The sequence below is a fragment of the Myotis yumanensis genome, unplaced genomic scaffold (genome assembly GCF_028538775.1).
Source record: "Myotis yumanensis isolate MYYU_CA2020_CCGP unplaced genomic scaffold, mMyoYum1.0.hap1 SCAF_2, whole genome shotgun sequence".
Classification (NCBI taxonomy): domain Eukaryota; kingdom Metazoa; phylum Chordata; class Mammalia; order Chiroptera; family Vespertilionidae; genus Myotis; species Myotis yumanensis.
Window position 1 is genome coordinate 6,470,244 of NW_027223753.1, and position 16,340 is coordinate 6,486,583.

The 16,340-nt window shown below is 44.5% G+C and overlaps 1 protein-coding gene across 3 annotated transcripts in view; it reads right to left on the reverse strand.

Annotated features, from left to right (window-relative positions):
- Nucleotides 1–16,340, reverse strand: part of MTOR (mechanistic target of rapamycin kinase) — a 114,233-nt gene that overhangs the window by 72,351 nt on the left and 25,542 nt on the right. For all 3 annotated transcript variants that reach the window (XM_070404073.1, XM_070404074.1, XM_070404075.1), the window contains 8 exons: nucleotides 13,438–13,605; nucleotides 12,624–12,736; nucleotides 12,147–12,309; nucleotides 10,949–11,041; nucleotides 10,124–10,270; nucleotides 5,369–5,511; nucleotides 2,236–2,398; nucleotides 1,955–2,100 (listed from right to left, as the gene is read on the reverse strand). In XM_070404073.1, coding sequence (XP_070260174.1) covers nucleotides 1,955–2,100; nucleotides 2,236–2,398; nucleotides 5,369–5,511; nucleotides 10,124–10,270; nucleotides 10,949–11,041; nucleotides 12,147–12,309; nucleotides 12,624–12,736; nucleotides 13,438–13,605 — 1,136 coding nt within the window. The remainder of the gene's footprint in view (nucleotides 1–1,954; nucleotides 2,101–2,235; nucleotides 2,399–5,368; nucleotides 5,512–10,123; nucleotides 10,271–10,948; nucleotides 11,042–12,146; nucleotides 12,310–12,623; nucleotides 12,737–13,437; nucleotides 13,606–16,340) is intronic.

Here is a 16,340-nt window from a genome sequence, read left to right on the forward strand (position 1 = left end):
TAAAGAATTTAAAGAAAAAAAAAGAATAAGGCAGTTCACTCAGTGTATATATTTGATGAGCTTCTAAAAGGTGGACAAATAGTGAAGAGAAAATAAGAGCAGGAAAAATAAAGCTGGAGGCGAGGAAGGTAATCCTAGTAGACAAAACAGGTAAGACGTCGGTAATTTGTCAGAGGCAGGCCAGTAACCGAGCTGCAAGCTCTCCAGTAGCTACTGTGAGGCAGGGAATTCCATTTATTACTGCAGAGCAAGGTCCCCAAGACCAGACCAACGTAGTGGCTCAGGGATGTACAACCACCACTGGTCTGATCACTGGGAGGGGTTTCCAAGAGGCCCACTAGAGGAGTGGGGAGCCTGAGGGAGACTGCCTTAACAGTAGTTTGTTTCTTCAAACTTTCTTCAATGAAAATGGCACCAGAATATTGCAATGGTGCTTAGGAAAAGCAGTTTAGAAAATCAGTAGAAAAATCTATAAATGGAAACAAAAACAGGTGGACCTTCTGGTCTGGAGACCAACTGAAGGGAGGAAGCTGAGCTAAATCAGACTAGGAACAAGCCACAGAGCCCAGTCTTGGCTTTACCTGGGAACAGACGTGTTTGTTTTCTAAAAGCCAACATTAATCTGTAGGGAATTCTGAGGACTTATTTTCAAGTATATTGCCTAAGAAGTTAAATGATCTTCTTTAACACATTTCCAGGCCCCTGACTATATCCTCCTACTACAAATCTGCATAAACATTAATGCTTCTATGACTTCTCAAATGTGGGAGGAAATCTGGGGTAGGGTGTGGAAGGCTTTGGAGAGGTATCAAACAGAAAAGGTTAGCAGGGAAGTTAAGGTGCAAAACTAGTTATTTGATGTTCAAGTTATTATATTCAGTTACCGGGTTTTCTATTAGTTACCAAACAAGATTGCATTACCTACGACAGAGACGGGAGGAAGAAACACAGGTTTTCACATGTGCTGTACCTAATTGGAAACTGACGCCTACCCCTAGCATGGCAGGCTTCTAAAATAACATGTGGTATTTTAGAAATCAACATTCTCTCCAAGTCCAATTCTGCTGGGCAAAAACATGCTTGTACTGTTTTTGTTGTATCACATTTTAGTGTGTACAGGAACACTTTTAGTGTCTACTCAAAAGCAGAGCTGGCAGAGAACTTGTTATCTGGTTACGCTCTCAAGTAAGTGAAGGAAGCAGCACACACAGCAGCCTGTTCCAGCCGCTCTGGAGGCACTTACCAGCCAGGTGATCTTTCCTACACTATCATGTTGGCATTTACAAGAAGAGAATTAGATCCCAGGGTTAATATTCTCTGGTCATCATTAGGGGAAGTGAGCAGTTCTCCAAGAGCAGGAACTAACATTTCAGGCTGCTTGTAATTTCATAACAGCAGAAAATTTATTAAACAACCTATTTTTTCCGTATCCAGAAGACTCAATACCAGCTTATGAGAGGACAGGACATAACCAAATCAGGGGAAAGGACCAGTGAATCTCAGACATCGCTCTGCCTTCTATAATCACAGACTCCAGAGGAGCACAACACAGGCATCAACATATGTATCGATAAAGCCCGCCCTGCCTTTGGGTGGCCCCTGAGGCACAGGAACCAGCACTTCCCCCTCCTGCCCCAGACAGCACTACCTAAACTAGACATAAACGCTATTTTTCTAGGCTGCTATGGAAACAGAGTTGCTTCTAGCCTGACTTCATTGGGACAAGAAAGCACAGGTTGGAAAACAAGAGGAGCCCCAGTGCTAAGGATCAAGAGAAATGACAATTAGGGCTGGAATACTGGGGAGAGCCATCTGCATCACAACATCTCATTTAAATGTATTGACCAGACCCAAGAGGCAGATTTCACAGAGCAGAAGTCTCCAAGTGAGTCCAGTGAACTGGCGGGAGAAGAGAGGTCACTTGAGACAAAGGCAGCAATTGAAAAGGGTTTACCTGATGAGAGACTCTAGGATGGCGGGGGTGGGACCTTTCTGGAATTCCAGTTCTTTGTAGTGTAGCGCTTTGGCATATGCTCGGCACTTGGCAGCCCTCTCACCCAGCAAAACAATGCCATTGTCGTCTCTCAATGGCAGGGGGCCCTGGAGGAGAGCAGAACCTCAGCATAGGAAAATGGCAGGCGGGGCACAAACAAGAGTGGGCTGCGTGGGGGTTTCCCCCCTCCCACCAGCTGGTTACCTGTCGGGCTCCATCTGAACGATGGGGAAAAGTCTCACCTTGTCACTGTGTTCCATGAATTCAGCCAAGTTTAAGAGGGTTTGTGTGACTTCGGCAATGTCCTGTGAGGTGAGGGCCAACTCGATGCTTCTGATGAGTTCGTCCTGCTGGTCTTCATTCAGTTCAGACCAGCAGGACACAAAGGCAGCGTTGAAGAGATCCCTGAAGGCAGAGAGGAGTGGAGAAAGAGGTTGGAACACCTCTCATGCCTCTGCCTGGCGCAGTCATACCCACCAGTCTACTCCTGGCATCGCTGATACTGGTTATACAGACCAGTGCTGTCCAACAGAACTTGCTGAGAATGGTCATATCTTCCCTGTCCAACATAGTAGCCGCTGGGCACTGAGGACATGAACTATATTAAGTGCGACTGAGGAACTGAATGCTAAACTTTATTTCATTTCAACTAAATTAAAATAACCCCTTTGTGGCTACTGATGACTATTTTATAGTGCACGTAGACACCGTGATATACAGGGACTGTGTGGGGGCAGGAGGAGACAGAAGAGAAAAGTAAAAGGCACATTTCTTGGCAGCTTTTGCATCACTTCTCCTCACTGGAAAAAATGATCAGAAAGGGGACTTCTATCACAGAAGTTGGCAGTCACAGATGCTGAAAATAATCCTCCAATGGTTCTTGGGATGTTTCTCAGACAATGTCCAAATTCCTAAAATTGGAAATGGCAAAGGCAGCATCTGCTACTTCTTTTCAAAATAAAGCCAGAATCCTTTTTTTGGATAGTCATAAACAAAATGACAACAGAACTTAAGAAACGGGAAGCATTAGAGAATAGAATCCAAGCCTGTAAGTCTTGGAGGATTCTCTGAGCCAGTCTCTTACCACTGGGACCTTAGGAAGACCTGGAACCAGAGGTGCCATTTCTAAGGTTACTAAAACTATTTTTAAAAATCACTACAGCATCATATGGGTGGACATATTTGCTACCCCTGACATCTGGCCTTTAATCCTACCCCTCTTTTTTGGTGAATGTGGGGGGAGGGGACTTGGAAACTACAGAATATGCCTATAATGTGTAGGTTTAGCATTTGATGGCTCTGCATTCACTTTCTGTTACATTAAAAGATTAAATCAGACCAATGTATGTAATTTTGGAATGTGATGGAAAGAACAATATCTGAAATTCAAAGGATAACACAAAGATGGGAAGAAGTCCCATGCAAATTCAGAAATAAAGCTTTCTGATTTAGGTCCGAGGCCACATTGGATCCCAAATGAAAATATGTGGCACTAAGAAGATAAACACATATGTGTGTATTTATCACAAGTCTCTTTTGGATGACATTATGCTCAAAAGCGACTTGGAGCAGAAGAGAGGTACGCCACGCCAGCTAAACATACGAAATCTGCACACTATGGAAACAGAGAAGTCCTAGGAACTATTTTTTAAGCATGAGAAAAATACTTGAAAGAAATGAGATGAACCAAATCATGGCATCAAAGCAACAGTCTCAGGGACCATCACTAAATACACTGCTAAATCACCATCACCTGCTAAATACACTCCAATAGCACACTAACTGTGCTGCCAAAAGTGAAATGAAATGAAATGCCATGCTCTTTGCTTCTGGTGAATGAGAAGAGCTATCTGTCAATTAAACCACCATTTTATGCCTCAGTGTAAATAATAATGGTTCACTGTAGAAAATTTTGGAAAATAGGGGGAAAAAATGAAGAGAAAATAATTACTGCTTAAATCTTCCTAATCAGAGATAATCATTGTTGTATTACTTTCTAATCTTTTCCCTATGTACATATGTTTTTAATAGTTTTAAACACACATTTATACCATTTTGTATTCCATTTTATTCACTTACACTATACTATAAATCTTTTGCATACATTATAACTTTTTATAAACCTAATTTTTAATAACTGTTTAAGATTTACTAGTTAAAAGTGTTTTTCATGGCAAATTCTATTTCCCAAAGATGGCTAAAACACTCTCCTATTGTATATACTCTTCTAGAATTGTGCTACTCCCCTATCATGTGGCATCCATGTCCCTATCTGTCAATTAAACACTGTCCCTTGAATATGAGTGGGTCTTTGTTGACTATCTTGGACTACAGTGTGGCAGAAGTGACACTATGGGACTTCCAAGACTATGTCATACAAATACTGGTCCATGCACTTCCTTGGGGACACTCACTCTTGAACCCAGCCAGTATTCTCCTAGGAAGCCCAAGCAATCCACCAAGCGATTCATGGGGAGAGGAACCAAGGGCCCTAGCCAGGGCTGAATTTCTAGTTGCTACTCAGCCCCAACTTGCCAGACATGTGAATAAGCCATCTTGAAAGTAAATCTTCTAGTCCCGAGATGAACAGCCCCACTGACTCTTTGTGGAGCAGAGGTCAGCTGTCCCCACAAGTCCTGCCTAAATTATAGATTCATGAGCCAAATAAAATGACTGTTGTTGTTTTAGACCACTAAGTTCTGGGGTATTTGTAATGCAGCAATAAATAATTAGAAAATATTATTATTGGAAACAGGTTATATTAAACTATTATATAGTTGTTTTCAGAGTTGTAAATGACTTTTAATTAAAATTTTGGACCTAAATCTACTAAGGAAAGCCTGCCAGCAAGGTTAACACTCTGGTGTGGGGTGAATTTCCCGCCAAAATATAAGATGGCGCGGGCAATTATTTAGGTTTCCCGCGCAAAATCAGGGATTTTTATGATACCTATTACCCCAATGGGTATGAAACGGTTCGCATACGCAGGTAGGTATCTTTGTGAACGGCAAACAAACAAATATTTGGTAATACGCAGTTACAATCGGCCCGAGTTTACACGTTTCCCGCACTCCACCGCAAATCTATATGAACCGAGTTAAGACGGCTCCCGCGGAGTACGCGCAATTCACGCGAGCCGACTTAACTCGTTTCCCCCACTCCAAGTGTTAAAATGGATGCTTTTCCTGCAATATGAGCTTTTCCATTTGCCTTTTTGTGTACTCCCTCCCCACCCGCTCCAGAAGTTAGCAAGATTAAAACTACTGGCCCTTTTACGGTTGCCTATTACTATTACCAATTCTTGTATGTGATTTTCTATGTGTAAATCCTCTCGAACCGATTTGAGGCTGTGCAGAAGGAGCCCACACATCATACCTGGCCATAGGGTTGTAGGCCTGAGCCAGGGCCCAGCATGAGCGCAGGGAGGGCGATGAGGAGTCCTTCAGCAGCTCCAGGCTCAGCCGCCTCAGCCATTCTAGCCAGTCATCTTTGGAGACCCTTCTGGCAGCTCCCCAGGCCTGTAATTCCACAGGTGACAACGGAAAACCATCAGCTTCAAGGGCCAAATGTAAAGAGCCCTCATCCATGTAATTATTATCCTACTTCTTTGATATATAAAATTCCCCCAGAGCACAAATATGAGAGTAATATTTAATTAAAAGCCATAGAGCAAAAACAGCAACCTCTAGAATATACCACAGTATAGAAAAAGCCTGTTTTACCACTCATTTGTGCTGGATTCTGTCAGCAAAGCAGAGAGCTCTACAGACCCAGAAGGATGGGGACTGTCACATTCAGAGTACATTCAACGAATGGCCTGTGCAGTGTGGGAAGGGCCCTGGGTACTCTCTGTATTACGACTCTGGCTCATCTGACAGTAGAGTCACACAGGGAGAGGAGACACGCTCAGGTTCTCAGCATCATGAGTCATGCTACTGGTATAATCAAGTGAGCAGTGAGCCCAAGGCACAGGGCACCATAGTGGAATGAGACAAAAGGCGTACAGCAGATTTTGTTTTTACTTTCTAGTACATGCCCTCCGACTTTCCTCAAGACTCTGGGCCCTCCAGGCACTGAGAGTTACTCCAGGGGCAGCGTAGGGAGGTGGATGGAAAGACTCAGGCTCTGGATACAGGCAGTACAGTGCAGTGACCAACAGCCTCACTCTGGATCTCAGCGGCTTGAGTGTAAATCTGGCTGTTTAACCTTGGGCAAATTACTTAACTCCTCTGTGCCTCAGTTTCCTCCTCTGGGGCAAGCCACTTAACCCCTCTGTGCTTTGGTCTCTGCCTCCGTAAAATAATGTGTAACGGGTTTATAACAGTGGTTGGCACAGTAAGTGCTGTGCATGTGGGTGCCTGTTACTCTGGTTAGAAACACCTGGTTGGAATCCCAGTTCTGCAACTTAGCGGTCGTAGCACTCTGGGCAAATTGTTTGCTACATTTGAGCCTCAGTCTTTCCCACCTGAGGGTAATGTTATCTTAAGGGCCTAGCTGGAAAAGAGCAAAAATGGTTGCAATATCATATTATAAAAATGACATCTCTTTTGTATTGGTCTGGTCCTAACTACTAAACCCCAAACTTTAAAAATATATTCTTAAAAAAGATTTCTTCAGCAGAATAGACATGTCAATCCTCCCTGAACTAGGAAATCACTGAAGTTACAGAAGAAGTTCTCAAGTGAAGTGGAACAGGGAGTGAAGAGACCCCTAGGTGCTACAGCACCTAACCACCATCGACTCAGTCCATCCCCTCCCTGGGATAAACTGGAGATTTGCTGCTGCTTTAAAAAAAAAAGTTATTTTTAAAAAATTGATTTCAGAGAGAGGAAAAGAGAGGGATAGAGAGGTAGAAACATTAATGAAAGAGAAACATTGATCGGCTGCCTCCTGCAAGCCCCCTACCGGGGATCAAGGTGGCATCCCAGGCATGTGCCTTGACTGGGAATTGAACCATGACCTCCAGGTTCATGGGTCAACACTCAACCACTAAGCCACACTGGCTGGGCACTGCTGCTTTTTTCCTTTTTTTATTGAATTTATTGGGGTGACATTGGTTAATAAAATTATATAAGTTTCAGTTGTACAATTTGCCGCTGCTTTTGATGAGTTACCAATGAGTGATATTACACAAATTACTATTTTATATCAGAAAGTGAAGTAGAGATACTAGAAGAGACAAACTAAAAAATTATGTGAAGCATTCTCACTGAGCACACAATGAAAACCCCTGAATTAGAAGGAAGAGTACAACTAGATACTAAAGACTTGCCTTTTAGACCCTGTTCTGCTGAATGAAATGGAAACATCGGTCCTTTTCTATCCATGGATTTCTAGCTTCCTCCCTACACAACGAGTCTCCGGATAGCTGCACTGTAGTACAAGGCATTTTAAAAGCTGGACATATGCAAGAAAGTATTACTAATGTCTTTGCCCTCTATTAACATGAAGCTGAGCCTGGCTAAGGCAGAGGCAATTCAGCACAGTGGTTAAGAGACTGGGCTTTGGAGTCACACTATTTAGGTCAAATCCTGGCTACACCATTTTCTAGCTGACATTGGGCAAATTACTTAACCTTTCAGTGCCTCAATGCCCACAGCTGTAAAATGGGGACATTAATAATAGCACCTAACTCATAGGGTTATTGTGAAGATTAAATGAATAAATATACATAATGTGGCTCACATAAAAAGCACTCAACAAATGTTGGTAGCTGTCATTGATATCATTGTTGTTGATTAATAAATGGTAGCACATAGGTCTTAAAAAAATCTTAGCTTAATGGCTAAGTGCTCCACATGGGCCTTTCCCTGTGTTCTTTCATTTTAACTCTCAGTTTTCTGCTCTCTGTAGTAACTGTTTAGATACCAGTTTCCTTCTGCCACCTGCCCACCACCTGCTGACTGCCTTGTCTGGTAATGCTGGTGTAGGTTGCTGGGATGTCAGCTTACTCATTCAGAGGTAGGCCTAATAGATGATCGTAAGACAGTAAAAGCTGCTGAAAATCCTGGAAGGTATTCAACATGTATACATAATGGTTTTCTGTACCATGGAAATCCTCTATTAGCACAGCCAATAGAAAGGTGACTGAGGTGGCAAACTGTTATTTTGAAAGCTGATTAAAACTGGCAACTATACCAATCCCTAATTGTCATCACATACTAGTACATATGTAGAAGCACAATTTACTTTTTGATGAAATGGAGCTGAGAGGTAGCTCTGGAGGATTTTGCTCAAGGTTTTTGAACTTGATCTCTTCTCTCAGGGTACATAATCTAGAGGTTTTTCTTTTTTTGATTTGGCAATGGTTATGCTTATTTTTCCAAGTCCTGAGTAGAAAGCAAAACTTCCTGGAAGCAAGCTTGACTGTTGGGGAATTTCCTAAAATAGAGACCAAAGCTCTAAAGCAGGGTGGACAGCTGCCTGGTTGGAAGAACATTCTGAACCTAGGCAGCTGAAAACATCACGGTGGAAATGGCCTTCTTGCTCAGTCCTTCCCTCAAGTGTGAGGTGTCAATAGGGTGGCCTCAAAACTGCCTGGGAATGCCAGGTGGCTGATGACCTTTCTCTTCCTCCTGGAGTCTGGGACCAGCAGTCCAAAGCCCACAGCGGGAAAACTGTCACTCCTGACCCAGGGATCGAGCACCAGGCCATCTGAAACTATCACACGTCTCTCAGCAGTGGTCATTTTAAGCTGTCTGGGCGGGTAAAGACTGACACCACAGTCAGTAATAAACCCCAAATGTGCTAACTGTGTGTGAACACATGCCCACAGGTCTGTGCTCACATCTTTTTTTTTTTTTTAATATATTTTATTGATTTTTTTACAGAGAGGAAGGGAGAAGAGATAGAGTGCTAGAAATATCAATGAGAGAGAAACATCGATCAGCTGCCTCCCGCACACTCTCCACTGGGGATGTGCCTGCAACCAAGGTACATGCCCTTGACTGGAATCGAACATGGGACCCTTGAGTCCGCAGGCTGACGCTCTATCCACTGAGCCAAACCAGTTAGGGCTGTGCTCACATCTTTATGGGCTTGGCCAAGAAGAGAACGGGCCTGTTGGGACCCAGTCCTGCCCAGTTCCTCACCTTGATTTGCTGCTACACTCGAAGTGCAGCTGCTAACAGATGGTGAGGAATACCATGTTAAACTCCTAACTATGAGCCGCTTACACTCCTCAGAAGCACTAAAGACTAATGCCAAGTGGGGAAAATAAGAAACCTGGTGTATTTACTTAAAAGCCAGTGATATAACTATGATTATTCTGCTCAGATCCATTACAGAGGTTTTGAAACTGCCTGTTTGGAAGTGTATGCTGATGGCTTACATCAGCTGGTTATATCCCAAGCGTTGGTCAGTACAGCTACTCTAAGTGTGGTCCGTGAACCAGTAGCTTAGGCCTCACCTGGGAATTTGTTAGAAATGCAAAGTATCAGGCCTGACTTCAACCCGCCTGAATCAGAACAAGCATTTTAATAAGCTCCCCAGTGGCTAAGCCCCATGTGCCCGAGAAGTCTGAGAAGCCCTGCTTTAAAAAAGCCCGCATCAGTCTCAGTGCTAACTAGGGGGCTCACTGATTGTGTTTCATTCATGTAACAAATGTTATTTGCAACAAAATGTTTTATTATCAAAGCTCCAAGGGAGCACAAAAGGCCACTTTGTTCTTTATTTTCCCTCTAATAAAAAAAAATTATAGCCCTAGCTGGTTTGGCTCAGTGGATAGAGCATCAGCCTGCGAACTGAAAGGTCCCAGGTTCGATTCCGGTTAAGGGCACATGCCCAGGTTGTGGGCTTGATCTCCAGTGGGGGACTTGCAGGAGGCAGCCGATCCATGATTCTCTCTCATCGTGGATGTTTCTATCTCTCTCTCCCTCTTCCTTCCAATCTGAAATCAATAAAAATATATTAAAAATAAATAAATAAAATAAATAAAAATAAAAAAGAATTATAATTCAGCCACCCCGAGAAAGACAAAATGACCTAAGTTCACGGTATCTAGATTTTCAGAAAAATTCCTGGGCTGGTCTTTGGTTGTTTTTAACAAAAGGGAGCAAGCAGTGAAAGTTTTGAGCAAGAGAGAAGAGCAGGGCTTTCCTTTCCAAGTCTCCCAAGAAACGATAGACCTGCCTTTTGGAGGTTGATGGTGCTGACGTGCAGTTTCTTCATGGGTCCCGTTTCTACTGGTCCGCTAGCCAATGCATCGCCTTGGCCACTCCTCAACATTCGATGCTGGTAAATCAAAGGGTCCTCCTCTTCATCGGCCAGGGTGTAGCCCTGCAACCAGAGATTGACAGACAAGACCTGCAACTCCACAAGGTGCTCCCAGTTTGGAAAACATCCTTAAGCTCTGCGAGGGTCACACCTTCTGGACGAGCCAGGACTGAGGTAGGCATGGCTCTAAGTATGGACAAAATGAGGCTGTATTCCCCACTGCAGACCAGTCTGTGTTGGTCACCCTAGGTCACTGACAAGCACTGACAGGAGTATGTGCATGCAACTGGCACAGAGGAAGCAACTGTGAGCAATGGTGAAGTGATGAGGAGCAGGGGCAGCAAAGAGTCCGCAGCCCGTGTCTGTGTGGCCCAAGAGCCAAGAATGGTTTTTACATTTTTAAATGGCTGAAAATATGAAAAGATGATGACTATTTTGTAACATATTAAATTATCAGAGCACTGTATTTTGGTGTCCATAAGTAAAATATTACTGGTATGCAACCAGGGTCATTTGTATGTGTGCATATAGCTGCTTTTAGGAGGCAGCGGCAGAGCTGAGTGGTTTCAACAGAGACCACATACTAGTAGCCTGCAAACCTGAAAAAAAAAATGTACTTTTTTTTTGGCCAATCCCTGGTTGAGAACTAAAAAAGTAGATATAGTCCCATAGGTAAGATTACAAAAATACCAATAGGAAAGACGACAAGGGATTTAGAAACAAAAATGAAGTACAATTCACCTTGACAATTCTGCAGATGAGGACATCATAGCGCTGATGGTTGATTCGGTGTCGCACCAGAACTTTATTCACCATTGGAATGAAAATTTGGTACTATAACAGGAGGAAGGAGATCAGAAACCATTACTTTGGAGAGTGGAAAGTTGAGAAAAGAACATTACCCCCACTACATTATAGCTATTTCTTCTGAGTGTGGGGCTAGCTGTGCGGTATTCAGAAGAATCTTTTCACCCTCTCCTGCTATAAATCTATCCACATCTGGGTTACTGCAACAGCCTTTTAACAGCCTCTCTGCTTCCACTCGTGGCCTGGTCTATTCTTCCACACGGCATTGAGAGGAATCATTTAAAAATCTTAGGTCAGATCATAGTCGTCCTGTGCTCAAAATCCTCCAGAGACTTCCAGTCTTGGCTCTTGGAGTAAAAGCCAAAGTACAATGGCTACAACAATCATGTGCAAATGGCGTCAGAATCACCGCAGGGGGTTGGGGGGCTTATGAAACCAGATTGTTGGCTCTAGAGCCAGAGTGTCCGGTTCAGTGGGTCTGGGCTGAGGCTGAGCATCTGCATTTCTAACAGCTCCCAGCTATGTAGATTAGGACACTGCTCATCTGGGACTACATTTTGAATACTGCCAGCCAACACACCAAGTTTCCATGCCCCAACCCAGCCCTGCCTTATCTCGGACCTTTTCTAAGCACTTTCCCTGTTTCCTCCTCTGAAGTCTCACTGCTCTCCTGCTGTTCCTTGACTCTTCAAGCATGCTGCCATCTCCCACCCTTGCATTGCTATTCCTTCTGCCTGCACCCAACTCTCTGGGATTGGGCCTTTACTTTATTCAGATCTCTGCTCAAATGTCAACTTATCAGACATCCTCCCTGCCTGCCCTGAATAAACAGCATCTCTCCCACTCCCTCCACCACTCTTATGAGACAAACTGCGTGTACTAACTTCGGCTTCATTGGAATGTAAGCTCTGTGAAAACAAGGACGTTATTCTGTTGATTAGGTTATCCCCAGAGCAGCACTTCACCCACCACATAGGTGGCTCAATAAATATTTGCTGAATAAAGGGAGAAAAAAAAGCGCCCATAATTCCTAGTTTTCTGACAGAGTGTGAGGCCTACAGACTAACAGATGGAGAAGTTCAGTCTTCTTCCAAAGGCAGACAGAAGAGTGTGTCCGTGGAGACGGCCTTACCTTCTTCCCCAGCTGGAAGACGAGGGAAGACAACGTGTCCATGGCTGTGGGACGCAGTTCTGGGCACTGGTCCAGGGTTCGAACAATCGGGTGAATGATCCGGGAGGCATAGTCGGTGAAATCCAAGGACTCCGTCAGGCGGTCCACTGTCTCCAGAGCTGCCCTGTAACAATCGCTGACATATAGTAACTGCTAACATATAACCCCAAAGGAAGAGAAGTGGCCGAGGGCTACCTTAGCAATCAGTGCCGAATGGGGAGGGATGACTTCTGAGGGATTTTGGGTGACATGGATCTAACATATATTTCAGTGGGATGGGGACAGTTAAGATTTCCATAAATCTGGAACATTTCTGGACTAAAATAATGGGAGTTGCAATAACAACAACAGAAGATGGCCTGGGAATTTTAAAACGGGACATTTTCAACAAAATGCTAAAGGCCTGCTGACTGTTCCTCCCAAAGAGCAGGTGCTTACTTCCGAGACGGCAGTGGAGCTTCAGGGGCATCAAACAGCTTCACGATGGGAGGCAACAACAAGTGAAGATAGTCGTCCAGGTTGGCGCCAAACAGCTGGATTGCAGTCAGCAACTGCAGAGGGAGCAAAGGCACAGCGATGGACAGGTGAGGTCAGGGGTCAAGTACTGAAGTACATGGAGGGGCAGTGCTATGGGGAATTCAAATTCTGTGGGGCCTCTGAAAAGCCTTTATTAAGTAGCTTTGAACTACATTCTTTCGGCAGTGTTTTCTCCCCTCATTTTATTTTGCTTACAGATTACTTTGCTTTCTCTGAACTTATTTCAATTGGCAAGGAATCCGATGCTAGACAACTGAAAAAATTGGTCTGAGATAAAACATTTACCAAAAATAATCCATTAAAGGAGACAAAACATAAGGATAATCAAGCACAGTACACATTCTGAAACTGTAAGCTGTGTGTAGCAGGTATTAGTATTCTTTGGAGTCAGTCTTGTGGACCAAGCACCACCCTGACACTCAGAACAGGGTCTTGTCTCCTAGCTGACCTTGATGGATGCTGGAAATCTCTGTAGAGCAGTGGTTCTCAACCTTCTGGCACTTTAAATACAGTTCCTCATGTTGTGACCCAACCATACAATTATTTTTGTTGCTACTTCATAACTGTAATGTTGCTACTGTTATGAATCGTAATGTAAATATCTGATATGCAGGATGGTCTTAGGCGACCCCTGTGAAAGGGTCATTAGACCGCCAAAGGGGTCGCGACCCACAGGTTGAGAACCGCTGCTCTAGAGGAAGTTCTGGCTACTCACCTTGATGGAGACGGTGCGGCCTGCGCTGTTGTCATGCATAAAGACCCGTAGCATGTGTGGGATCAGCTGGGGCAGGTACAGCTTAAATTCACCCCCAAGAGCTACCACAATTTGCTCAATAAGAAGAATGATCGTGCTCTGGATTGAGGTGTTCATGACCCAGAATTCCTATAAAGAGGGGAGAGCGGAGCAAAGTCAGGTTTCCCTCTGCTGAGGTATGAACCAAGGAACTGAGATGGCTAAAAGGAGCAAAAACATACTGAGCACGGTCCGCCCCAAGATAAACCCTTTCCCTCTCCTCCTCTCCCTGGGCCTCCTTGTATTCTGTCATAGTGACAGTGAACAAATTAAAACTGCATTTCTCTGAATGCACAAGGCTACTTGTGCTCTTCTGTGCTTTGCTCATGCTGCTCTTTACCTAGAATCCCACCTCTTAGCTGAGCAAGAGTTGAGCACCTCTTTCTAGACCTGACTCAAACCTCACTTCTATGAAGGCTTTCCTACTCTCCTTCCGTTACCCATGTTGGGTCCCTTTGCCCTCCTCTTTTCTAGCACCTGTAATAATTCTCATTGCAACTCTTCCTCTGCTAGACTGTAAGCTATTAAGGGCAAGAACCCCTTTGATCCACCCATCTCCCCAGAATCTAGTAGAGCACATGGCATATTCCAGCCAAACACCTTTACAGAACAAACAAATGACTAAGTATACGTCACCTGGAGCTCTCAAGGAGTCCAGGGTGGATTCTTTACTTTGGGTATCACCTGGTCTCTCCCAAAGGGCTATTCCACTGTAACAAGGTGTCCTGCCCTTTCTGAATTTAGACTTTGTTGGTTATCATCTGACAACTGTCCAATATCATTTTCAGGCCTGGATAGTGGCACAAAAGAAGCACTTTTCACCTGGCTGGTGTAGCTCAATGGTTGAGCATCCACCCAGGGAACAAGAGGCCGCCAGTTTGATTCCTGGTCAGGGTACGGTCCCGTGGGGGGTGCAGGAGGCAGCTGATTGATGATGCTGCTCTCTCATCAATGTTTCTGTTTCTCTATCTCCCTCCCTCCCTCCCTTTCTCTAAAAAATCAATAAAAACATCTTTAAAAAAAAAAAAAAAAAAGCACTTTCTATACCCATATGATTACACTAGAGGCCCGGTGCATGAATTTGTGCACATTGAAAGAAAATTAGAAGGTGGCCAGTGGGGCAGGACTGGGTGAGATGGGCCGGACATGCCCTGGAGCCAACCACCCGCGGTCCCTCCCTGGCCGGCCACACCTGGGGTGGCACCGGCAGCACCTGGGGTGGCACTGTGGCTCGAAGGGCGTCTGCAGAGTGAGTGGGGTCTCTCTGGCAAGTGAGGTCCCTTGGCCTGGCCTGTGGGGATCAGGCTGAAACCGGCTCTCTGACATCCCCCAAGGGGTCCCAGATTGTGAGAGGGCGGTTCTTGGGTGACGCACCCACAGGCTCCCTCCTCTCTGGTTCCGGGTGCATCACCCGAGAAATGCAGCTGCAAAGTCACCGCAGCTCGGCAGCTCCTGTGTTGAGCATCTGCCCCCTGGTTATGATTGCACATCATAGCTACTGGTCGGAAGGTCACTTAGGCTTTTATATATATAGATTCTATAAAAGTTACTAAAATAAAAATTTGGTCAACTGGCCACAGATTCTGCCTCAGCAGTGCGAGGCAAATTGGTCCAAGTCTCTGACTCCAGGAAAAGCAGTCACTTAAAGTCAACTAAAAAAGACAGCTGCCTCCTGCCTTCTTTGGAACCTCCACAGGAGACCTTCTGATAACAGAAACCATAATGATGGCAACACATGCCTATTAATACTCCTGGGCCCCCAAATAATTCAGAGTAGAAATCAATAAAATCAAAGGATAACCTCTCAAGAGAAAGACTTTATATAGAAGCATAAGGTACTTAAATTTTTTTAAAAAGTATAATAGTTTAGAAAGTAAAAACCATACTAAAAGGTGCTGGTAAAACGTTCTTTCTCTCTGCTTGGAGCGAGAAGTAATCTCTTTGGAAAAGCTATTTTTTCTCTAGATAAGAAAGCTTTGCCAAAGAAACACCACAGATCTTACGGTCTCCACCGTTTTTCTGATGTTTATTCACTTGTACTACACTCTGCCTTCTTTAGAGAACGCTCCCCTACCTCCCCACTGTATTCTCTCGGCTCCTCACAGGGGTTGCTCTACTCAAAGAAGCCAGGCAGCCTGCCCAGGGATGTGGGCTGGATCAGTGTTCACAAAGACTGCTCTCTTTCTGGGCTCAGGGGAGCTCATTAAAACACCCAGGATCAACAGCCAAAAAAGGAGCCCTGTTGCACCTTCTCTATCTTGGAAGAAATAAAGGCTGTATTTTTCAGGTGTGAGGCTCCCTGACTCAAATCCCTATGTTTTGGTCATTAGTATTTTTGGGGATAAGTCACAGATCACTTCAGCTTCAAACACAAGTACACTGCTTCCCCCTCCCCCTTCCCCCCTCCCCCAGGACCATCCGCCAGACTCTTTAGCATTCTGCCTGGCTCTTCCATGTACAGAGCTGCTGTGGCAGCAGCCAGGGAACAGAGCGGCTTTAATTATTCACACATGGAGGAGTTTTCAGTTCTGAGACCCAGTTTCGGGAAGTTCCATTTTTGAAGCCAGCCACTTTGATTTTAGTCCTGCTGCTTCTTCCAAACTAACTACAAAGGGCTGGTATAGAAGAAAAGAAATCAATGGGAGAATTGTCTTCTAATTCTTTGAGGACACAGCCCTCTCTGCAAGCAACCTTCCCAACAGAGACATTTAAATTATATAGAACAGCAGGAAGCAGGCCTCACACTCAAATAGAAAATCTCTATTGCCATCAATGGGGAGTCCTGCACCTGCTGAAAGCACGTTATAAAGCCTGGGACGTGAGCC